The 26,142-nt window shown below is 43.2% G+C and overlaps 1 protein-coding gene across 1 annotated transcript in view; it reads right to left on the bottom strand.

Annotated features, from left to right (window-relative positions):
* Positions 1-22,994, bottom strand: part of LOC139413881 (SWI/SNF-related matrix-associated actin-dependent regulator of chromatin subfamily D member 1-like) — a 28,516-nt gene extending 5,522 nt beyond the window's left edge. Inside the window, exons 1-10 of the mRNA XM_071161719.1 lie at positions 22,768-22,994; positions 11,061-11,227; positions 10,666-10,831; positions 9,941-10,063; positions 9,702-9,818; positions 9,411-9,512; positions 7,780-7,941; positions 6,855-6,952; positions 5,122-5,257; positions 2,090-2,212 (exon numbers count right to left, since the gene is read on the bottom strand). Coding sequence (XP_071017820.1) covers positions 2,090-2,212; positions 5,122-5,257; positions 6,855-6,952; positions 7,780-7,941; positions 9,411-9,512; positions 9,702-9,818; positions 9,941-10,063; positions 10,666-10,831; positions 11,061-11,227; positions 22,768-22,956 — 1,383 coding nt within the window. The 5' untranslated portion in view covers positions 22,957-22,994. The remainder of the gene's footprint in view (positions 1-2,089; positions 2,213-5,121; positions 5,258-6,854; positions 6,953-7,779; positions 7,942-9,410; positions 9,513-9,701; positions 9,819-9,940; positions 10,064-10,665; positions 10,832-11,060; positions 11,228-22,767) is intronic.
* Between the last annotated feature and the right edge of the window lie 3,148 nt (positions 22,995-26,142).

Genomic DNA, 26,142 nt, shown 5'->3' with positions numbered 1-26,142 from the left:
CAACACATGGAGAGGGTCATGTTCAGTAAGACACTCATCAAAATGTTTTGCAAACGAAAACGGCAATCTGTGTATGTATTGGACACAAGTTCAAGTAGTGTCTCCCAGTTTCACTTAATTTCAATGTATTTTCTTCTTAATGAACATGACCCAAACGCTTTGGGGGGTTATTATGTAAAGGGTAATCAGTAACTGAGCAGCACTAGAGAGCTGTGGTTTCCCCGTGCGTTTGTTTACCTTGCAGTAAAGAAAATAAAATATAATATTACTGCTCTCCTCATTTCTTTATCTGAAGTAGAATTTTTCCTCGGCACCAGTTCTCTTAAATTTAGTAGTTTACCTTGAGGTCCCTGTACTGTGATCGCAGCCAGTGATTGATGAAGCCCTGGGGTACCTCCCTGTTTCCACAGTTTTCTCCCTACTGAACTAAGCCCCATAGTGGTGTTTCCCTGTTAGTTTACCCTACAGCCCCTGAACTGTGACTGCATACAATTAAGTTAGTCCTAAATATTTCATCAACTAAAAGCATTGCATTTGGGACAAATCACTCACTCACTAAACCTCAACTAAATATTGTGATGAATAATGTGGAAATTGAGCAAGTTTGCTTGGAGTAACCCTAGATTGTAAAACTCATGGTCAAAACATGTTGATACAACAGTAGATAGAATGGGGAGAAGTCTGTCCTTAATAAAGCGCTGCTCTGTCTTGTTAACAACACTATCAACAAGGCAGGTCCTACAGGCCCTAGTTTCTACCTTCTTAACAACACTATCAACAAGGCAGGTCCTACAGGCCCTAGTTTTGTCGCACCTAGACAAATGTTCAGTAGTGAGGTCAGGTGCCACAAAGAGGGCCTTGGGAAAATTACAATTGTCTCAGAACAGGGCAGCATGTCTGGCCCTTAAATGTACACGGAGAGCTAACATTAATAATATGCATGTCAATCTCTCATGGCTCAAAGTAGAGCAGAGATTGACTTCATCACTACCTGTTTTTGGAAGAAGTGTTGACATGCTGAATGTACCGAGCTGTCTGTTTAAACTACTAGCGCACCCATTCATAACCCCACAAGACATTCCACCACAGGTCTCTTCACAATCCCCAAGTCCAGAGTAGACTATGGGAGGTGCACAGTACTACATAGAGCCATGACTACATGGAACTCTATTCCACAGTACTACATAGAGCCATGACTACATGGAACTCTATTCCACAGTACTACATAGAGCCATGAGTACATGGAACTCTATTCTACAGTACTACATAGAGCCATGACTACATGGAACTCTATTCCACAGTACTACACAGAGCCATGACTACATGGAACTCTATTCCACAGTACTACATAGAGCCATGACTACATGGAACTCTATTCCACAGTACTACACAGAGCCATGACTACATGGAACTCTATTCTACAGTACTACATAGAGCCATGACTACATGGAACTCTATTCCACAGTACTACATAGAGCCATGACTACATGGAACTCTATTCCACAGTACTACATAGAGCCATGACTACATAGAACTCTATTCCACAGTACTACATAGAGCCATGACTACATGGAACTCTATTCCACAGTACTACATAGAGCCATGACTACATGGAACTCTATTCCACATCAGGTGCAAACAGTAAAATGAGATTTAAAAAATACACCTTACGGAACAGGGCCCCTGTGAAGAGACACACGCACTATAACATATACACACATGTACACATGGATTTTGTGTTGCAGATGTGTGGTAGTAGAGTAGGGGCCTGAGGGCACACACTTAATGTGTTGTGAAATCTGTTATGTCATGTAATGTTTTAAATTGTATATAACTGCCTTAATGTTGCAGGACCCCCAGGAAGAGTAGCTGCTGCTAATGGGGATCATTGTTAAATACAAATACAGCCAGTCATTGATAAAGCCCTGAAGTACTTCGCTGTTTCATTCCCTGTTTCTCCCTACTGAACTACGACCCACATGAAGCACAAGAGCAGTGTTTACCTTGAGGTCCCTGCATCGTGACTGCAGCCAGAATGTTTTCTCTCTACAGAACAATGCTCCATAGTGGTGTTTCCCTGTGTGTTTACCTTGAGATCCCTGCACTGTGATTGCAGCCAGTCGTTGATGAAGCCCTGGGGGTCTCTGGCGAAGCTCAACATGAACTCTCTCTGGGTCTTCAGCTGGTTGATCGTCTCTATGGTCTCATGGATCTACAGGGGGAGAAGAGAGAGATGGAGGGTCAATCCTAGTTCAACATCTGAATAAACTATTGTCTAAATGATCTGATGGATCTGAAGAGGAAGAAACAGCAAGATGGATGTCCAAACCAAGATGGATGTCCAAACCAAGATGGATGTCCAAACCAAGATGGATGTCCAAACCAAGATGGATGTCCAAACCAAGATGGATGTCCAAACCAAGATGGATGTCCAAACCAAGATGGATGTCCAAACCAAGATGGATGTCCAAACCAAGATGGATGAAGTAGAGTCACTTTTCTTTGTTATGTTTATTAGACCAGACAACAATGCAAATGGATCCATACTCAGGGTAGCCTAGTGGTTAGAGCGTTGGACTAGTAACCGGAAGGTTGCAAGTTCAAACCTCTGAGCTGACAAGGTACAAATCTGTCGTTCTGCCCCTGAACAGGCAGTTAGGCCGTCCTAGGCCGTCATTGAAAATAAGAATTTGTTCTTAACTGACTTGCCTAGTTAAATAAAGGTAAAAATGTTTTAAAAAGTAACATGAACCAGATTGAACCATTCTGTTGGCCCTGTAGTAGGACCCTGTAACATGAACCAGATTGAACCAGTCTATTGACATCAACGTTGAACCAGATTGAACTCCCCTGTAGTAGGACATCACGTTAGCTCCTCCCATACTTCAGTATAATGAACCAGATTGAACCAGTCTATTGGCCCTGTAGTAGGACATCACGTTAGCTCCTCCCATACTTCAGTAACATGAACCAGATTGAACCAGTCTGTTGGCTCTGTAGTAGGACATGTTAGCTCCTCCCATACTTCAGTAACATGAACCAGATTGAACCAGTCTATTGGCCCTGTAGTGGGACATCACGTTAGCTCCTCCCATACTTCAGTATAATGAACCAGATTGAACCAGTCTGTTGGCCCTGTAGTGGGACATCACGTTAGCTCCTCCCATACTTCAGTATAATGAACCAGATTGAACCAGTCTGTTGGCCCTGTAGTAGGACATCATGTTAGCTCCTCCCTCAGTAGAGAAGGTCTCATCTCTGTTGTGTTTAATTGGCCTTTGTCACAGCAGCTTGTCGAATAACAATTGGCCCAGAACAGGACAGCACAACTGGCCCTTAAATGTACACAGGGAGCTAACATTAATAATATGCATGTCAATCTCTCCTGGCTCAAAGTAGAGGAGAGATTGACTTCATCACTACTTGTATATTTGTGAGAAGTATTGACATGTTGAATGCACCATGCTGTCTGTTTTAAACACTACTGGATACACTACTGTCTAATGAAGGTCTCTCTGACCTTAGTCTGCACTAGATACCTCAGCTCTCTGCAATCACAGGGATAAGACATGCAGCCAATGCTACTGACAGGGTGTGTCTCTCAGAGACTCTTTCCTGTGGGGTCTTCTTCTTTGTCTGTATTAACATTCTGAACTTGAAGTAGGCGTACTGCTGCTGGAGAGGAGGGAGGGCTGTCTATTTCTGGAGAGGAGGGAGGGCTGTCTATTTCTGGAGAGGAGGGAGGGCTGTCTATTTCTGGAGAAGAGGGAGGAGGGCTGTCTATTTCTGGAGAAGAGGGAGGAGGGCTGTCTATTTCTGGAGAAGAGGGAGGAGGGCTGTCTATTTCTGGAGAAGAGGGAGGAGGGCTGTCTATTTCTGGAGAAGAGGGAGGAGGGCTGTCTATTTCTGGAGAAGAGGGAGGAGGGCTGTCTATTTCTGGAGAAGAGGGAGGAGGGCTGTCTATTTCTGGAGAAGAGGGAGGAGGGCTGTCTATTTCTGGAGAAGAGGGAGGAGGGCTGTCTATTTCTGGAGAAGAGGGAGGAGGGCTGTCTATTTCTGGAGAAGAGGGAGGAGGGCTGTCTATTTCTGGAGAAGAGGGAGGAGGGCTGTCTATTTCTGGAGAAGAGGGAGGAGGGCTGTCTTTCTGGAGAAGAGGGAGGAGGACTGTCTTTCTGGAGAAGAGGGAGGAGGACTGTCTTTCTGGAGAAGAGGGAGGAGGACTGTCTTTCTGGAGAAGAGGGAGGAGGACTGTCTTTCTGGAGAAGAGGGAGGAGGACTGTCTTTCTGGAGAAGAGGGAGGAGGACTGTCTTTCTGGAGAAGAGGGAGGAGGACTGTCTTTCTGGAGAAGAGGGAGGAGGACTGTCTTTCTGGAGAAGAGGGAGGAGGACTGTCTTTCTGGAGAAGAGGGAGGAGGACTGTCTTTCTGGAGAAGAGGGAGGAGGACTGTCTTTCTGGAGAAGAGGGAGGAGGACTGTCTTTCTGGAGAAGAGGGAGGAGGACTGTCTTTCTGGAGAAGAGGGAGGAGGACTGTCTTTCTGGAGAAGAGGGAGGAGGACTGTCTTTCTGGAGAAGAGGTAGGAGGACTGTCTTTCTGGAGAAGTAGTAGGAGGACTGTCTTTCTATAGAAGAGGTAGGAGGACTGTCTTTCTGGAGAAGTAGTAGGAGGACTGTCTTTCTATAGAAGAGGTAGGAGGACTGTCTTCCTGGAGAAGAGGGAGAAGGACTGTCTTTCTAGAGAAGAGGTAGGTGGGCTGTCTATTTCTCTTTTTATATCTGGTTCAGTGAGTTTCTCTGTAGTCGGTCCCTGCCCTCCCTGCCTGCTCCCGGCCCCTGCCTGCTCCCGGCCCCTGCCTGCTCCCGGCCCCTGCCTGCTCCCGGCCCCTGCCTGCTCCCGGCCCCTGCCTGCTCCCGGTCCCTGCCTGCTCCCGGTCCCTGCCTGCTCCCGGTCCCTGCCTGCTCCCGGTCCCTGCCTGCTCCCGGTCCTACTCCCATAGGAGACAAAAGGTGTGTGGAAAACATCTGTTCGCAGCCTCACCATAAGATGTTGTAGGCTTGATTCCATCCCTTGAAAATTAATGGACCCATGTAAAGTTCAACTATAGCATGGGCTCCATACATACCTTGTTGTCCAGGCCAGCTATCTCCTGCTGGCTGGCGGTGGACAGGAGGAAGGAGTTCATCTGGGTCTTTAGAGTGTCGTCCACCTCCACATCGATGTCATAGCAGGCTGTCTTCTTCTGGTCATTGGGATCCACACTGTAGACACACAGAGAGGACTTAGATCACGCAGAGTCTATCTTACACTATGGGTTCGTTCCAGATGGTAATTTCTTGCAGTCACGCTGCACATCTCAGGAGAGTTCTATATCATATTAACGTGGTTCCTGAGACATTTGAACACTTCTGTAGGCATTGTGAGATCTGATCATCTGAGCATTGTCTTACAAAAAAGGCCAGGAGTTCTTCCTGACCACGGAACAACTCTCGACCTAAGTGATGACATAGTGAGGTGTTGACCCTAGAGGCCAGGAGGACATAGTGAGGTGTTGAACCTAGAGGCCAGGGGGACATAGTGAGGTGTGGACCCTAGTGGCGAGGAAGACATAGTGAGGTGTTGACCCTAGAGGCCAGGAGGACATAGTGAGGTGTTGAACCTAGAGGCCAGGGGGACATAGTGAGGTGTTGACCCTAGAGGCCAGGAGGACATAGTGAGGTGTGGACCCTAGAGGCCAGGAGGACATAGTGAGGTGTGGACCCTAGAGGCCAGGAGGACATAGTGAGGTGTGGACCCTAGAGGCCAGGAGGACATAGTGAGGTGTTGAACCTAGAGGCCAGGGGGACATAGTGAGGTGTGGACCCTAGAGGCCAGGAGGACATAGTGAGGTGTTGACCCTAGAGGCCAGGAGGACATAGTGAGGTGTGGACCCTAGAGGCCAGGAGGACATAGTGAGGTGTTGGTGCTGGATGTAAGGGTTCGTCCTACCTGGTGACATGGTTAGTAAAGACGATTAGGGTTCGTCCTACCTGGTGACATGGTTAGTAAAGACGATTAGGGTTCGTCCTACCTGGTGACATGGTTAATAAAGACGATTAGGGTTCGTCCTACCTGGTGACATGGTTAATAAAGACGATTAGGGTTCGTCCTACCTGATGACATGGTTAATAAAGACGATTAGGGTTCGTCCTACCTGATGACATGGTTAGTAAAGACGATTAGGGTTCGTCCTACCTGGTGACATGGTTAGTAAAGACGATTAGGGTTCGTCCTACCTGGTGACATGGTTAATAAAGACGATTAGGGTTCGTCCTACCTGATGACATGGTTAGTAAAGACGATTAGGGTTCGTCCTACCTGGTGACATGGTTAGTAAAGACGATTAGGGTTCGTCCTACCTGGTGACATGGTTAATAAAGACGATTAGGGTTCGTCCTACCCGGTGATGACATGGTTAGTACATGGTTAGACGATTAGGGTTCGTCCTACCTGGTGACATGGTTAGTAAAGACGATTAGGGTTTGTCCTATCTGATGACATGGTTAATAAAAACGATTAGGGTTCGTCCTACCTGGTGACATGGTTAGTAAAGACGATTAGGGTTCGTCCTACCCGATGACATGGTTAGTAAAGACGATTAGGGTTCGTCCTACCTGATGACATGGTTAATAAAAACGATTAGGGTTCGTCCTACCTGGTGACATGGTTAGTAAAGACGATTAGGGTTCGTCCTACCTGATGACATGGTTAGTAAAGACGATTAGGGTTCGTCCTACCCGGTGACATGGTTAGTAAAGACGATTAGGGTTCGTCCTACCTGATGACATGGTTAGTAAAGACGATTAGGGTTCGTCCTACCTGATGACATGGTTAATGATGATAGGTTCTGGAGGCATCAGGAGAGCATGTAGACGTTGTGGGATCTCAGAGAACTTCATACGCTGAGTCTCAAAGATCTAGAACAACATAGATAAAAACAACTTTATTCATTTAACTCTGGACATGCAAGGATTTCAATATTGTGCTTTTTACGTTTCGGCTATGGACAGTTAATAAAGATCATATGTCAGAGGTCTGTGGTGTGTTTGGGCTAAGGACAACATAACAGACACATTTACCCATAATCATATCAACCAGCTGTGAACAAAGAGGAGACCTGCTGCAAGTACTTGTCAGTTGATGAACTCTGACCTGCTGCAGGCACTTGTCACAGTTGATGAACTCTGACCTGCTGCAGGCACTTGTCACAGTTGATGAACTCTGACCTGCTGCAGGCACTTGTCACAGTTGATGAACTCTGACCTGCTGCAGGTACTTGTCACAGTTGATGAACTCTGACCTGCTGCAGGCACTTGTCACAGTTGATGAACTTTGACCTGCTGCAGGTACTTGTCACAGTTGATGAACTCTGACCTGCTGCAGGTACTTGTCACAGTTGATGAACTCTGACCTGCTGCAGGTACTTGTCACAGTTGATGAACTCTGACCTGCTGCAGGTACTTGTCACAGTTGATGAACTCTGACCTGCTGCAGGTACTTGTCACAGTTGATGAACTCTGACCTGCTGCAGGTACTTGTCACAGTTGATGAACTCTGACCTGCTGCAGGTACTTGTCACAGTTGATGAACTCTGACCTGCTGCAGGTACTTGTCACAGTTGATGAACTCTGACCTGCTGCAGGTACTTGTCACAGTTGATGAACTCTGACCTGCTGCAGGTACTTGTCACAGTTGATGAACTCTGACCTGCTGCAGGTACTTGTCACAGTTGATGAACTCTGACCTGCTGCAGGTACTTGTCACAGTTGATGAACTCTCTCTCGTGGGGGTCTTGCAGCTTGTGGGTCTTAACATACTGCCAGAGTGCCTGGATGATGACCGGCCTGGTCTGGGTGTGGATCCCCAACATACGGGCCAGGCGAGGGTCCAGCTTGAACTGAGGGGGCTGGGGAGAGAGAAGTGAAATTAGCAGTGGCATTACACCATCAAACTGAAGACGCAAATGACAAGCATGTATTTGGGAGAGATGTTGAGAAAGGCCTAGCGGTCAAAAACGCCTGGATCACATAGGTCGTTATCAATAAAACGTCACAATAAAGAGAAGAGCACAGAACTACAAATATAACATTGTGTACTATACCCGACAAGTAGTTAAGGACAATGTTCCAACCTTGTTCGGCTTTGCCTGTCAAGCAGCATAAGGACACATATGCCCATGTTGTCTAGTCTACTGTTGGCAAGTGATGTCCTTTTTTTTTATCCTACCAACATAGCTAGCTCACAACATTATCCCCTTTTCAACGTTGTTTTTAAGAGCGTTTAATCACGATTGCTGCTGACAGACATGATAGGCTACGTTGATTGACGGACCACGTAAAATTGGCTAGCTAGTTAGCGAACAACAGATCAGGTCAATAATGATAGTGGAGAAGCTAACAACAGATCAGGTCAATAATGATAGTGGAGAAGCTAACAACAGATCAGGTCAATAATGATAGTGGAGAAGCTAACAACAGATCAGGTCAATAATGCTAGTGGACAAGCTAACAACAGATCAGGTCAGTAATGCTAGTCGACAAGCTAACAACAGATCAGGTCAGTAATGCTAGTCGACAAGCTAACAACAGATCAGGTCAGTAATGCTAGTGGACAAGCTAACAACAGATCAGGTCAGTAATGCTAGTGGACAAGCTAACAACAGATCAGGTCAGTAATGCTAGTGGACAAGCTATCAACAGATCAGGTCAGTAATGCTAGTGGACAAGCTAACAACAGATCAGGCAGTAATGCTAGTGGACAAGCTAACAACAGATCAGGTCAGTAATGCTAGTGGACAAGCTAACAACAGATCGGGTCAATAATGCTAGTCGACAAGCTAACTTCCAGGGAATAAACTAGATTTCTTGCCATCTATAGTGCTGATGACTGGCGTTTACCAGGACGAGTTGTGAATAAAAATAGGCTAGTTGCCGATAGCTAGGCTTTTTGGAAAGAGCTTGACATCTAACATGCCAAACAGTTTGGCTACCCTAACGTATCTGAAATCACATGAGCATCAAATGCTTTACTGATCATGAAAAGCATGTCATTATCTGCTGTATATCTCTGATGATAGAGCTAAACAGTTACTAGCTGTATAACAGAGCTAAACAGTTACTAGCTGTGTAACTCTGATGATAGAGCTAAACAGTTACTAGCTGTATAGCAGAGCTAAACAGTTACTAGCTGTATATCTCTGATAATAGAGCTAAATAGTTACTAGCTGTGTAACTGATGATAGAGATAAATTGTGAGCAATTGTTTTGCATGGAATAATTGGACATTTGTAATTCTGACTACAATTTTCAACAAGTGCTGATATCACAACCAAATAGCTTTTAAACTTTAGCAGGTTGTGACTGGCGGTGTGTTTACCTGGTAGTCCAGCATGAGCAGGACAGTGCAGCGTACGCCCACATCCCCTGGCCTCTTCACCTGGAACCCGTCTGTCTCCTGAGTGGTCGCAGTCCTGTGCCACTATAACAATAGTAAATACATTTTATTTGTCTTTTTAGTTTCTTTACAACAGAATATCATTAGAGTTTACTATGGAGGAAATGGTTGAGAAGAGTGGCGGTGGAAATGTGCTAATATTGATCGCCTATTCATGAAAACAGATCTAAATCATGCATTTTTATATCCGAACATTAAACCACATCTTCTTACCTCGACCAAGTGATTGTCAGGCCCATAGAGGTCCTTGTCCAACTCGATGACCAGAGATTTGAAGAAGGAAGAGAACTTTCTCTTCTGCTTGGTGGCTTCATACTTGGACACAGCAGTCTGAGAAAGAAAAACAATTTCAGACATTTCACCAAGTTATAAACACACACAAGACACTATCTGTCAACACACAGACACACACCCCCAACACACACAAACATATGGCTACTAATTAGTCTTACATCTTCAAGCAGACGCCCTTCGACACGCAGCTCCCATGATGCAACAGTGCCCTCTCCGTCTTCTGCGTCGGGCTTGGCAGGGTTGAAGGTGTTGGATATGAAGATACGAAGCTTTCGCTTTTGCTGAAACACAAGAAGCCCAGTCATGTTGAATTTCACTTTCAAAATGTGTATTACCTTCAGAGGAAAACATGGGACGTGATGACCAGGGAAAACTCCAAGTCCCATTTTATAGGCTACAACTCAGGCCCCGAGCTTTCCTGGTCTGGCCACCTTGTCGGTCAGGAAAAGATCCTGGGCCTGAATTGTAGCCTATAAAATCATCCCTGTCCATCTAATGTTATTCATTAGGATCTAAAAAGACAATGATCCTAGATCAGCACTGTACTATACTTTACTCTCTGTTTATTATCTATGCTTAGACACTTTAACTCTACCTACATGTGCATATTACCTCGACTAACCGGTGCCCCTGCACATTGAGTCTCTACCGGTACCTCCCTGTTTACAACCTTGCTATTGTTATTTTACTGCTGCACTTTAATTATTTTTTACTTTAAATTATTTTTATTTTTTTTACTTGACACTTATTTTTCATAAAAACGCATCGTCGGTTAAGGGCTACACCGGTTGTAATCGGCGCATGTGACAAATACAATTTGATTTGAAAAGCTTTATGTATACAGGCCTTGGCCCAAGTGAGGACATAACTCCATATTTGTTACCTTAATGGGTCTCTTGAGTGCCTCCTGGATGTCCAGACGTTTCCTCATGATGGTCTGATCCAGCTTCCTCTCAAACGCCAGCAGGTCCATGTAGGCCTGAGACTCTGGCACCAGCTCCCGGATCCTCTGAGGTAAAATCTTATCCGCCATTTTCTTCTTCTTGGTACTGCAATTGAACAAAACAATACAGTGGGAGTTTATTAGGACCGAAAAGGCCTGTACGCACTATATACACACACAAAGATACAGTCGACTCTGAATGAGGACAAATAATCAAAGTAAACTAATAATACTTTCAATGTCCCTCATCTCCTGGTAGCAATGTAAAATATTACTGTTGAAGTAAATCCATTCAAGCCTAAAATAACAAATACCGATGGCTAGTCAGATCTTACTGTTGGTTGCGTTGTTGCTGGACCTGCTGAGGGGCAGGCCTCTTACGGGAGGGATCCATGACGCCAGGCATCCCTGGTCGGGACACGGGGCTGGAGCCGTAGCCTGGAGGCCCCATGGGCGGACCCTGGGGTGTCATACGGCTGGAGGGTGGCATCCCACCTGGTCTCTGGAGGGGGGAGAGAAGAGACAGGGAGGCAGGGGTTAGAGTCTGGAGGAGGGAGAGAAGAGACCGGGAGGGAGGGGTTAGAGTCTGGAGGAGAGAAGAGACAGGGAGGGATGGGTTAGAATCTGGAGGAGGGAGAGAAGAGACAGGGAGGGAGGGGTTAGAGTCTGGAGGAGAGAGAGAAGAGACAGGGAGGGAGGGGTTAGAGTCTGGAAGTGGGAGAGAAGAGACAGGGAGGGGTTAGAGTCTAGAGGAGAGAGAGAAGAGACAGGGAGGGAGGGGTTAGAGTCTGGAGGAGGGAGAGAAGAGACAGAGGGAGGGGTTAGAGTCTAGAGGAGATAAGAAATAGGGAGGGGTTAGAGTCTGGAGGAGAGAAGAAATAGGGAGGGGTTAGAGTCTGGGGGAGAGAAGAAATAGGGAGGGGTTAGAGTCTGGAGGAGAGAAGAAATAGGGAGGGGTTAGAGTCTGGAGGAGAGAAGAAATAGGGAGGGGTTAGAGTTTGGAGAGGAAAAGATGGATGGTGTTTGATAGGAGAAAAGAGTAGAAAAGGATAAAAGAGATGTAGAAGAGGAGGAGAAAAGGGAGAACTAAAGAGGTTGTGGTTGTTTGTGGGAGAGAAAAAGAAGGAAGAGGAGGAGAGAAGGTGCTACTGATGGTTGAGATTTGAGGAACAAAATGTTCTATCATCTACTGGTATATTAATCTTTGCATCTCTGCCTTAGACTAAACATTCTCCTTTTGATGCAGTCTACAGAATGTGTTCAACAACAGATAGTGTTTTCCATTTGCTTTTTCAGCCGGCTACTTTTAATTTAAAAGTTTAAATTCGCTAGTCCGTCAAGCCCTTTCCCGCTAGAATGAACGATATGCATCTTATAGCAATCCATTGATAGGATAGTCACCTGTCAGTCACAAAGCGAGCATCAGGTCAGGTCACGTTAAGGGAGAAATAAAAGTTTATGGCCTGTATCACTTTGTCTAATGCAGCTGTATTCATCCTCTGGGAAGAATAAACGTGGTTTAAGCTTTCATGGTGTCTGTTGAGTTTTTACTTTTGGGGGAGCCCCCCCAAAAAGAGGAAGAGGGTATTTTCTCCGTACATCCACAGATGAGCCAGTCACACTTCATATGTAGGCTATGGGATGGTAGCTAGCTAAGTGCACAGACGCAATGCACACAACACTAAATACTTCCTCCAAGCGAGCTAACAACTGTAGCTAGTATTGATTAGCTAGTTTCCATGAAACAGCTGCCTGTGTTAGCTGCCGGGTAAGCACAATGTCCTTAGTGAGCTAGCTAAACATTTGGCTATGGGCTGGCACTGGCAGTATGGGATAATGGAGTGAATTAAATTGTTTCTTCGTCATCTTGCTAGGTGGTTATCTAGCTGTGGCCATCTGGCTAGTAACAAGGGATTTCTATAACAATAGCAACATCATTGCAGACAGCTTGGAATCTAGACCATAAGCAATACGCACAGGATATGCATTACCAAACAACGCTGCTGCCACCTTCTGGTTTGGAGTATTTTAACACGGCTGAGTGGCTGACGACTTCCAAGGTCTTTGCTGTGTGAACACAAGATATTGACTGTCGACGCTGTTTAGAGGTACTGTCGGTAGGCAAAGGTTTGAAAATCCTACCGGTGCGTCTGAGTTTTGAGCCTAATTATTTTTCTGGCACATACGTTGAATTTAATTGTGCGTGTTTCGCATGGCCAGCCTTTTATTGACAACTGAACAGCAAGGGTTAACTAGTTTATAAAAGGTGTTGAACTGACAACGTTGGTCTTCTATATGCCTTTGACGTTCATAATTATGCAATGTGATTATATGTCCGTCGGGACAACTGAACCAATGGATTTCTTTGGTTTCCTTTCCTCAGGATGCTTTCTCGGGGCTTGCCAGACAGTGACGCTAAAGTGAGTGACTCATCAGTCAGTGGCTGCATTTAGAGACTCATTCTGGTCCAAATTTGATAATTAGGACATTCACAAAAATCCAGGCATTAAAAAAAGAATTCAACAATATTCAAAAAAGGTATTGAATCAACTAAATGTATTGAACTTAGTAGGGAATCAACTAAATGTATTGAACTTAGTAGGGAATCAACTAAATGTATTGAACTTAGTAGGGAATCAACTAAATGTATTGAACTTAGTAGGGAATCAACTAAATGTATTGAACTTAGTAGGGAATCAACTAAATGTATTGAACTTAGTAGGGAATCAACTAAATGTATTGAACTTAGTAGGGAATCAACTAAATGTATTGAACTTAGTAGGGAATCAACTAAATGTATTGAACTTAGTAGGGAATCAACTAAATGTACTGGACATTTATAAAAATGTGTCCCAGTTTATGATAAAGACATGAACAGAATGCATCAGTGATGTGTATTTTCTGAAGAGGCAACAAGAATGCCCCTTTGTGTGTGCGGCGCATGTCTACCACTTTATGTAGCCGTTAGCGGTGATGCTAATGCAAACTGAACTGCTTTCCCCAAAAACATTCTCAAATAAATGTTAAATACAAAGTAGCCTACAATTACCTGCCAGAATGATAAGATTATTTTTATCAATCCAGTGTGTATTTGTTTTGCAAACTCTATGATTACGTGTGCTACAAAACCACTGCTAAACAACAGCCTCTTGCAAGGTGTCCACTGGAATTAAAGGGTATATTTTGCTAGTTGTCCACTGGAATTAAAGGGTATATTTTGGGGTAGCCTAGTGGTTAGAGCGTTGGGCCAGTAACCGAAAGGTTGCTGGATTGAATCCCCGAGCAGACAAGGTAAAAATCTGTCGCTCTGCCCCTGAACAAGACAGTTAACCCACTGATCCCTGGTAGGCCATCATTGTAAATAATAATTTGTTCTTATCTGACTTGCCTACTCAAATAAAGGTTAAATAATACATTTTTATAAACACCAACAAAAGAAATCAACATCTCAGATTTTTCAGACCTGAAAAGTGGTGTTCTCCTTGTGTGGTTTTAAGCATTGCTGTGGACTTACATCAAATGTTTTTCTGTTTTAAAAAAAATAACTTGATTTTGAGAGCAAAAATATGAAACCTGGAAAAACAAAACCTTTAAATGTATTTTTAAGATAATGTGTCGGTTTTAATAAAAATACATAATTTGTGGCAATTGATATCTTGCAGTAAAATTGTAAATACAACTTTACAATCTCAAGAGAAGACAAGTTAATTGTTAAAAAAAAGGTTTCTAAAAATACACTGAATTCATACATTTTCAGTTATTTAAATTGTAAAGTATTGTCTTTCTTCACAATACCACAACAAATTATTCCAATCTGGGAGGTAAACTCCATAAAGTATTCAATAATTTCACTGTGTATTTAAGATAGAATCAAGGCATTAGAATGTGCCAGATGCCACCAAAATAGAGCTTCTTCGGCCGGGGAGCGCCTGGCTGGCTACTTATTCTATTTGGCTGGCTACTTATTCTATTTGGCTGGCTACTTATTCTATTTGGCTGGCTACTTATTCTATTTGGCTGGCTACTCTACTCACTTGAGGAAAACACTACAGATAAGTTCTGTTCCGTACCATACCAGTCAGGGTCAAGGATGTGGCTTGGTGAGGATGGTAGTGGAAGGAATCGTACAAACAAGGTGATTCTCAGGATAGAGGCAGTTTCAAATGGCATGAAAACTCTATTCAATTCCTCATCATTATTTATGAATAACTAAAAGACTCATGAAAAGGATATGCATTCAAGAAACATTGTTGAGCATACAGGAAACATTGTTGAGCATTCAAGAAACATTGTTGAGCATTCAAGAAACATTGTTGAGCATACAGGAAACATTGTTGAGCATTCAAGAAACATTGTTGAGCATACAGGAAACATTGTTGAGCATTCAAGAAACATTGTTGAGCATACAGGAAACATTGTTGAGCATTCAAGAAACATTGTTGAGCAATCAAGAAACATTGTTGAGCATACAGGAAACATTGTTGAGCATTCAAGAAACATTGTTGAGCATACAGGAAACATTGTTGAGCATTCAAGAAACATGGTTGAGCATTCAAGAAACATTGTTGAGCATTCAAGAAACATTGTTGAGCAATCAAGAAACATTGTTGAGCATACAGGAAACATTGTTGAGCATACAGGAAACATTGTTGAGCATACAGGAAACATTGTTGAGCAATCAAGAAACATTGTTGAGCATACAGGAAACATTGTTGAGCAGCAACAAGTGAAACAAAATCCATGTGTTAAAATACAGGTAGAAATGCTCTGATATTTAATGTAGATCAGAACTAAATTGAACAATCATTCAAGGACAATATAACAAACAACACTAGCCAACAAAATACTGATTGAATTACAACAACCTTATATTGAATCAGGCCACCTTATTTTACATTCACAATAAAAATTATATAATAGTCATCTTAAAATTATGTAAAGTTTGCAAAGCCTTAAATAAGAAACAAAATGTATATTTTCACTACTCAATAAAATATATTTCAGGTATAAGGCTATAGGTGAAATAACCTGGAAATGCTACAGCAAAAAATCCTAATAAAAAACGATAGCAACAAAAATCATCCACAACACACAACCAAATCACTCACCAATCCATGTGCTAGGAACTCAAACAGGCGACTTCGTGTTTCTGAATGCATGAGTACTTATATAGAGAAGGTAGCTCGTAGGCAGAGGAGAGGATAGATGAGACGCCCTCAGAACAGATCGTTTTGGCTTCAGTCAGAGGCACACCTCTCTTTCCCTCTCCTCTCTGCAGCCTTGGAGGGAGGGCTGTCTGTTCTGTTCTGCTCACATCAACGCTGATGCACACACTCTCTCTCCTTTGCCTCTCCTCTCTACAGATTGGAGGGGGGCTGTGCTGTGTGCCTTGCTCATCAACGATGAAGCCCTCTGCCCTAGTGATGGCCAGTATATACAATAAAAAAATCCATATCGTGATAAATTGACCCATTTTTCCAATAACGACAAATCCCCAATAAATTAACAAATTATTTTTGGGTGTGCTGGCTGGGTGATATGGACAAAAAGTTATATCGTGATAAATGTAACCCATTTTGCTCGACAACAACAAATACAACAATAATAAAATGCTTAATGTACAGTTAGTTAGTTACTTTCCATTATCAACAAGGCTCTAGACAATTTTTTCTCAGTGCCAAGTAAAACAACTGAGAGGATATAGTCTATGATTAAAGTAAGCTAGCTCATTCAACATATCCAGGAAATGCATAATTGATATTTTGATGTGCAACCTGTCAAAACAGGATCCAGAATTAGGCTAACATTTATTTATTTTATTTTCAGAGAACTTGCCAACCTCTTTGTTATATTATTCACCAAATGAGGAAGTGAGAACTAAAAACTAGATTGCGAACTCTAAATATGATATTGCTGCTCAATAGATTAATCAAATTAGCCTACACATGGCTATCAGTAAAATGTTGGCCAATGTCCTACAAAGAAACGTTCCAGCGCTAGGCATAGGCTACTTGATGAAGGCCTACTCACTGCAAATGGAGCGCTCCGCTGGCACATCAAAACCACACTAACTACAGCCTACTGCGGGTGTAAAGTGACTCCATTAATACTATTACAGCATGAGAAATATATACCAGTGGAGGCTCTGAGGAGGAGGAGGAAGAGGAAGGAGAGGAAGGGGAGGAAGGAGAGGAAGGAGAGGAAGGGGAGGAAGGGGAGGAAGGGGAGGAAGGAGAGGAAGGGGAGGAAGGAGATTAAGGAGATTAAGGAGATTAAGGGGAGGAAGGAGAGGAAGAAGGGGAAGAAGGGGAGGAAAGGGAGGAAGGAGAGGAAGGAGAGGAAGGCGAGGACCGTCCTCAGTAAATTTCATTAAAAAAAAATTAAAAATTGTAAAACATAAAAGTGATCTTTTTAAGAAAAAACTATACTAAAAATGGTAGTAAAACGTAAAAACGTGTAGTATAATCAATTATTTGGTGACTTTTTTCCCCCCAGTGAAGGTCTACAGTAGCCTCAGCACTCTGTAGGGTAGCGCCATGGTATAGCAGGAGGAAAGCTATTTTGCCAATAATTGGGAAAAAGATCAGAATTGGTCTGCCTGTGTAAATGTAGCCTTATAAGATCAGGTAGTTTCTCTCCGTTTCAGTCTGTTTGGAATCTAATTACCATGACCCTGCACCCTACCTTCAGCCATCTATTTATTCCTTACTTTTCATCCACATTGGAGAATGTATTCTGACATTTGTCGCCATAGTGATTTCAGTGAGTCATGTAGATAGACAAGGTTCTAAAGCAGAGGTTTGTGAATCTGTACACTAATAGATGGAGTTGCTGGAGAACTCACCACCGAAGCGTGCCTCAAACGTCATATGAAAATATTTTCTCTTTATTGCCATTTCATCTGCAAACCCTTCGCCCGGTCATCGAGAGAGCAGAAGGACATTGCAGTTTACATGGCAAGGGAAAAAAAAATCAATGTGGACGTATCTTTTCAGTAATAAACAGACGCTACTGTGTGCGAGTGGAATGAAGAATTCAACAGCCATTAAAATTCTCAAGGAATCGATTTTACACGTCTGTGCAACCTTGGTTTTCTACACAACAACTGGCAGAGTGACTAGGAAGAACGCCACTGCTGCCGGTGAGGTGAAGTAGGATTTTGTGATCCATGGCAGTGACATGAGACAAAAGTAGACAGATCTTTCTTTCACTGAGAAATGTTTTTCAGGGGAATAACTGCATATGTGGGTATGGATGTGGGTACATAGACCCCGAGCCACTGAGGTGCCTCATGAGTTTTGTGTGTCCCCCCCCCCCACCCCCATCAAAGTTGCCCATTGCTAGGTTAGCTTATACCAAACGCCGCCATAGATGTTTCAACTAACCTGCAGTAGAATGGTGCTGCAACGGATAGAAGCCATTTTACAGCCTCCGGATCAATTCTGCTATTTTGTGAGTTTTTTTTGTTTTGTTGCTCTGATATTAACTATGGTTATCCCAATGGTTTCTTATGACCCAAAAGAGCTTCTGGACATCAGAACAGTGATCACTAACTAACACAAAGATTTCTACTTCAACGAGTCAGAGGCTCAGAACATACGGCTCACCCTGGACCAGGACTAATATGCCGGAGACTCGGGAGAGAACGAGACCGTGCAAGGTCGACGTGCGGGCACCCTGACGAAACTAAAATCGGCGAATACATAAACCGCCTCTACCCTCTGTTCTTTTGGAGAATGTACAATCACTGGAGAAGAAACTAGACAAGCTCTGTTCGAGACTATACTATCAAAATGGGACCTGAAGAACTGTAATATCCTGTTTGTCAGAGTCGTGGCTGAACAAAGACATGGATAATATACTGGTTTCTCTATGCGTCGCCAGGACAGAGTAGCAGCGTCTGGTAAGCTCAAGGGGGAGGAGTGTTAACAACCGCTGGTACGTAATCTCTAATATTAAGGAAGTCTCTAGGTTGTGCTCTGAGTTAGAATACCTAATGACGATGATAATGAAAACAGAGAAAACTCTGAAAGATATTAAATCCAAATGTACGTAAATTGCGTGTCACACAATGTGACCAAAACAAAGATCTACACACATGCAAGAGGCATTTCTCACTTGATACAAAATATAGATTTAATATATTTCAGCTTTTTATAGAATCACCTACAACTGGACACGGGCATTTATAAGATACCCGTTTTGTATAAACCAACGTTACCCTGTAACGCCCAGTAATAGAAGCATAGTTGATGAAAGGTATGTGGTATGCTCGTCGAACATCTCATTCCAAAACCATGGGCCTTAATATGGAGTCGGCCCCCCCCCCTTGCTTCTACAACAGCCTCCACTCTTCTGGGAAGGCTTTCCACTAGATGATGGAACATCTTGTGGAAATGCCATTGTGGAATTACCATTAGCACTGATGTTGGGCGATTAGGCTCGCAGTCGCCGTTACAATTCATCTCAAAGTTGTTCGATGGAGTTGAGGTTTGGGCTCTGTGCAGGCCAGTCAAGTTCTTCCACACCGATCTCGACAAACCATTTACAGTGGGCAAAAAAGTATTTAGTCAGCCACCAATTGTGCAAGTTCTCCCACTTAAAAAGATGAGAGGCCTGTAATTTTCATCATACGTACACTTCAACTATGACAGACAAAATGAGAAAAAAAATCCAGAAAATCACATTGTAGGATTTTTAATGAATTTATTTGCAAATTATGGTGGAAAATAAGTATTTGGTCAATAACAAAAGTTTATCTCAATACAAGGTTATATACCCTTTGTTGGCAATGACAGAGGTCAAATGTTTTCTGTAAGTCTTCACAAGTTTTTCACACACTGTTGCTGGTATTTTGGCCCATTCCTCCATGCAGATCTCCTCTAGAGCAGTGATGTTTTGGGGCTGTTGCTGGGCAACACGGACTTTCAACTCCCTCCAAAGATTTTCTATGGGGTTGAGATCTGGAGACTGGCTAGGCCACTCCAGGACCTTGAAATGCTTCTTACGAAGCCACTCCTTCGTTGCCCAGGTGGTGTATTTGGGATCATTGTCATGCTGAAAGAACCAGCCACGTTTCATCTTCAATGCCCTTGCTGATGGAAGGAGGTTTTCACTCAAAATCTCCCAATACATGGCCCCATTCATTCTTTCCTTTACACGGATCAGTCGTCCTGGTCCCTTTGCAGAAAAACCGCCCCAAATCATGATGTTTCCACCCCCATGCTTCACAGTAGGTATGGTGTTCTTTGGATGCAACTCAGCATTATTTGGCCTCCAAACACAACGAGTTGAGTTTTTACCAAAAAGTTATATTTTGGTTTAATCTGACCATATGACATTCTCCCAATCTTCTTCTGGATCATCCAAATGCTCTCTAGCAAACTTCAGACGGGCCTGGACATGTACTGGCTTAAGCAGGGGGACACGTCTGGCACTGCAGGATTTGAGTCCCTGGCGGCGTAGTGTGTTACTAATGGTAGGCTTTGTTACTTTGGTCCCAGCTCTCTGCAGGTCATTCACTAGGTCCCCCCGTGTGGTTATGGGATTTCTGCGCACCGTTCTTGTGATGATTTTGACCCCACGGGGTGAGATCTTGCGTGGAGGCCCAGATCGATGGAAATCATCAGTGGTCTTGTATGTCTTCCATTTCCTAATAATTGCTCCCACAGTTGATTTCTTCAAACAAAGCTGCTTACCTATTGCAGATTCAGTCTTCCCAGCCTGGTGCAGGTCTACAATTTTGTTTCTGGTGTCCTTTGACAGCTCTTTGGTCTTGGCCATAGTGGAGTTTGGAGTGTGACTGTTTGAGGTTGTGGACAGGTGTCTTTGATACTGATCACAAGTTCAAACAGGTGCCATTAATACAGGTAACGAGTGGAGGACAGAGGAGCCTCTTAAAGAAGAAGTTACAGGTCTGGGAGAGCCAGAAATCTTGCTTGTTTGTAGGTGACCAAATACTTATTTTCCACCATAATTTGCAAATAAAGATTAGCTGGCTAGTCATAGGAATGTAGGCTTGAGAGATTATTGATGAGATCTGTGTTCATTTTCTATAGCCTAATGCCTGCAACAAGAAGTTAGTCATTATTAGTGAATGAGCATCGTGCATGGTTCTAGTTAAACTTGTAACAGAAAAGGACATTTTCATAGACAGACTAGAAAGCCAGATCAGTGATTATTGCAAAGAGCAGGTAAAACTATTTTTTTTATAAAATAATTAAATGATTAGTGGGTCTTATGGTTGTGGAAGGCTTACATTTAGCCTAGGTATAACTTCACAAACCCTGAATTCATAGATTATTGCTGACTGTTTGGAATGCTGTGTATTTTACTTTTAAACTGTACAACAACGCATATTTAGAGAAAACATGTTCCCCAATGCTGGAAGGAGGGCCTGAGTAAAAAAGTTTGGGAACCCCTGATGACTACAGTAGAGACAAAGATTTAAACTAAACCCAGATAGACCACAGCCTGCCGTTTCCAACGGGAACAAATGAGTCATAGTGGGCAGAACTAGCAAGGAGGTGGGCAGGACCATGCACGAGCTAGTGAGATCCTATTGGCACATTCTAGCATATATCTACATAGTTCCGTTAGGGAACACCTATGTGAAGTGTGCGTGTGCTATATATAACTCAATAAGCCTTTGCACTCCTAAACAACGCAATTTGCAAAGGGTAAAGTCTACTAAACATAGTCCACTCTGTTCATAACAGATTTTAGTTTTGGGAATAGAAAACTGTATTGTGATCAAATGTTTCATCGATGGGAAAATTTGCCATATACCATATTTGGTAGTGAGCATAAACTCCAAGTGGATGCTTCACATTTATACATCTCATCTGTGGTAGTGATGCACACACCACCTTTCATTCAATCATCTGCAGATGTTGCCAGAATATACAGACCCTACAGTTACGCTTGTTTACACTGAGCTGCACTGGGGTCAGAACGCAATCAGTTACATTAAGACACAGTGGTGAGAGGCTAAAGATATGGGTTCAAAAACTTCCCTCAATGCTCAACTGGCTAAAGTTGGCTAGCTTGCTAGTAACTTCCAGTCACGATTGAAAGAACACCTCACTGATCATTTTACTTGCCCTACAAGGGCTGGTTAGGCTGTTTTCATGTCATCTAGTTAGTAACTGTGTTGCTGGCAACCATTTAAATTGTTCTTCTGCTGACGTTTACTGACACCATTACATTCAACAGATTTTCGAATTCAAATAAAAAATTGAATTTTATTTGTCAAATGCGCTGAATACAACAGGTAGACCTTACGGTGAAATGCTTACTTACAAGCCCTTAATCAAAAACGCAGTTAAGAAAAATAAGTTAAGAAAAGATTTAGTAAATGAATGAACATTGAAAAAAAGTAACACAATACAATAATGACTAATATATATACGCAAAATCGTTATTGGGGTACAGGTACTGAGTCAATGTGCTGGGGTACAGGTTAGACGAGGTAATATGGTAGGGTTATTCATCAGTTATTCTGTGCTCTGGCACACTCAGACAAGAGTGCCCTGAAATCAGAGTAGACAGCCAGAGTGAATTTACTAAACACATTCCTAATGTAACCATGACTGCGTCCTGACCCCAGTGCAACTTTGTGTAAACGGAAGTAACGGTAAGTTCTGTATCTTCTGGCAACGGCGTATTTAAAACCAGACAAATCAAATCAAAATTTGACTAAGTTAGCTACCCAGATAACTTTTAGTTAACACACGCCAAACTACTAGTAAATGGGACAGTTAGTAAGACAGTTAACGAGCTAATGTATTAGTTTTAACCGCCACTTGGGGACAGACTTAGCTCATAGCTACAGTAGCTAACTAACTAGTTGTGCATCAACATAACATTGTGAATAGCCACAAAACAATAAATCAAGGACGACAATCAGTAATCAGGGGCCTTTACGAGTAACGTCACGGTATCCCGTCGTTAACTACATATCATTAGTACAAGTATAGGTTAACTACCGCTTTGAAAACGGCTTTGTTCTAGCTAACGTTTAGCCGTTGAATCGTGGCTCACCGGGTATCCAGGCCCAGGCATCGGAGATCGGTAAAGGTGGTTCTGTGCGCCCGATGAGGGTCCCATCCTTCCACCAGGAGTTCCAGGTCCCATGCCTGGTCCTCCACCTTGCACCTGGGGTCCAGGTCCCATTCCCCCGCCACCACCTCCTCCCGTTGGAGCCGATTGAAAACTACCTCTGGCCGCCATCTCCTCTGGATGTCTCCGCCACCGGATAGTGGAACGGAACTATCGCGACTCGCGAGAGTAGTCAAGTTGATGTAGCGGAGCGTTTCTTTTCTTACAACAGCGACCTCTGCTGTTTAATTTCCACACAACCAGCCTTTATTGAGGTTGAACATGTTATAGTCTCAGCACCCTATGAAAGCAGTTTCAAAATAAAAAACAACCAAATAAATGCATGTAAAACCTTTCTGTATGGAGACGTCTCTGGAGTCAGGAGTTTTACAATTAGCACAGGTTATAGTGGGCAAACCAGGCGTTGACCTGGGATTTTTTTAACCTTCAAACAGGTTAAAATGTTAATATTCATGTATTTACAGTATGTCAACCAGAGTTGTGGAGTCGAGACAAGATTGTAATTGGATATCACGAAAAAGGAGGTAAAATAATGCCTGGGCTTGGAGCACCGAGACGGATGATTTGAAATGATCTGGCCAGGTTTTGTAATGTTTTGTCTCTCATTTTGTGGCAAAGTCTACGTGGTTTACGCTACACGTAGCCACGCACATTCTGATTGGACCAGAAAACTGTCAATCAACACAGGTCGGGTGAGCTAGGGAAGAGATCGATGATTTGCTTTTCAGCCATACGATCAGGTGGAGCGCAAAACGTCAAATTATGGAGAGAGGATTGCCATAATACGTCTCTCTAAACTCCCGCCAGTGGAAAGGGCTTTTTTTTTCTCTTGTTGAAATGTCTGCAGTTGCTTTCAGACGTTTAAATGCATGTAGTAAATCTATATTCCATCTAATACCACAGTAATTGCTAGAGTTTCATAATTCCATTCCCGTACCGTTTATTGTAACACGTAGACATTTCTGTTTGAAGTTTTATAGGCCTACAATACAGTTTAATTTTATAGCCATGTCTCTCTCATTTTTGCTGTGCATAATAGGAGCGCTCGCGGGCGCACAGAACCAGCTTTGGAGTCAGAATAACGTTGAATGTCCATGTCTGAAACAATTAATAATCATGCAGTCTGATAAATTGTGGAAATAGCATTTTACATTGTAGAACCAGTTTATTGGCTATAATTGCCAAGTGTATGGTCCTGGGAGCCAAGATCTTATTTTATAAGAGCTCCTCTTAGACAGATTCTATTTCTCAGATAGGACAGGAGGCTACTTCTTTTGAGATTTTGCGCATATATATTTGGTAAATCTACTTGTATATTTTGTACGATATGGAGCTTTCACCATTGGATCACCAAGAGCTGTACATACATCTACATTCCAAGCACGTCAACCTGCCTTGTTTCAGCTCATTTGATGCTGACTTCCTATTTGACCTTTATTTAACTAGGCACGCCAGTTAAGAACAAATTCTTATTTACAATGATGGCCTAGGAAAAGTGGGTTAACTGCCTTGTTCAGGGTTAGAACAACAACCTTGTCTGCTCGGTGATTCAATGTAGCAACCTACTACTAAAAGCTACTGGACCAACGCTCTAACCACTAGGCTACCTGCCGCCCCGATTACATAGGCTAATACAAATATGTTGTAGACAAAATAACCAAAAGAGCTGTCTGGTATCCTCAATAAATAGACAAAGATTTGGGGGTTGAACAAGTCGTTGCACGTATAGATATTTTATTTTTTTTACTTGACTTGACTTAAAAACGTGTGACTCGAATTGACTTGATCTTAGAATGCACGACTTGGACTTTACTCCAGTCTTGACCCGTTCTACTTGGGACTCGACTTGAGACTTGTTCGTGACTCGAATAATAGTGACTTGGTCCCATCTCTGATATTTACTGTATTAAGAGGGTAAACGATAGCCTGTTTAAAGTGTAAATAAATAATGGAAGAAAGGGACGGAAAAAAACACTCACGGAAATATTAGTTTTGTTTTGTCCTCGGATGCCAAAAAACAAGACATTAGACATTAAAAGTTACACAGGTGCACCTTGTACTAGGGAAAATAAAAGGCCACTTTAGAATGTGCCGTTTGTCACACAACACAATGCCACAGATTCTCATGTCTCATGTTTTGAAGGAGCGTTTACTAATGGCAGGAATGTCCACTAGAGCTGTTGCCAGAGAATTTAATCTTAATTTCTCTACCATAAGCCGCCTACAACGTTGTTTTAGATATTTACTCGTTACATCCAACAAGCTTCACAACGGTAGACCACGTGTAACCACACCAGCCCAGGACCTCCACATCCGGCTTCTTCACCAGCGGGATCGTCTGAGACCAGCCACCCGCACATCTGATGAAACTGTGCGTTCGCAAAACTGAAGAAGGTCTGCACAAACTGTCAGAAACTGTCTCAGTGAAGCTGACCTGCGTGCTCGTTGTCCTCACCAGGGTCTTGATCTGACTGCAGTTCGGCGTCGTAACCGACTTCAGTGGGCAAATGCTCACCTCCGATGGCCACTGGCACGCTGGAGAAGTGTGCTCTTTATGGATGACTCTGGTTTCAACAGTACCGGGCAGATGGCAGACAGTGTGTATCATGTGGTCGAGCGGTTTGCTAATGTCAACGGTGGTGGGGTTATGGTATGGGCAGGCATAAGCTACGGACAACAAACACTATTGTATTTTATTGATGTAAATTTGGAATGCAGAGATATCGTGATGAGATCCTCGAGGCTCATTGTCGCCATTCATCCACTGCCATCACCTAATGGTTCAGCATGATAATACACAGCCTCATGTTGCAATTCCTGGAAGCTGAAAATGTCCCAGCCTGCAATAATCACCAGACATTTCCCCCACTGAGCATGTTTGGGAAGCTCTGGATCATGTGTACAACAGGGTGTCCCAGTTCCTGCCAGTATCCAGCAACTTCACATAGCCATTGAAGAGGAGTGGGACAACATTCCACAATCAAGAGCCTGATCAACTCTATGCAAAGGAGATGCCACCACTGCATGAGGCAAATGGTGGTCACACCAGATACTGACTGGTTCTGATCCATGCCCCTACTTATTGTTTTGGGTTTTTACTCACCTTTTTCAATCTTGTCTCATCACTGCAACTCCCCAACGGGCTCGGAGAGACAAAGGTGGAGTCATGCATCCATCCATCCATCCATCCATCCATCCATCCATTGAAACATGACCCGCCTAACCGTGCTCCTTAACACCAGTGTGTCGGAAGAAACAGTCGCTAGAGCGCAATGAGCCAAGTGAAGCTCCCCCGAC

The sequence above is a fragment of the Oncorhynchus clarkii genome, chromosome 7 (assembly GCF_045791955.1).
Source record: "Oncorhynchus clarkii lewisi isolate Uvic-CL-2024 chromosome 7, UVic_Ocla_1.0, whole genome shotgun sequence".
NCBI lineage: Eukaryota > Metazoa > Chordata > Actinopteri > Salmoniformes > Salmonidae > Oncorhynchus > Oncorhynchus clarkii.
This window is presented reverse-complemented; position numbering and strand designations above follow the sequence as displayed.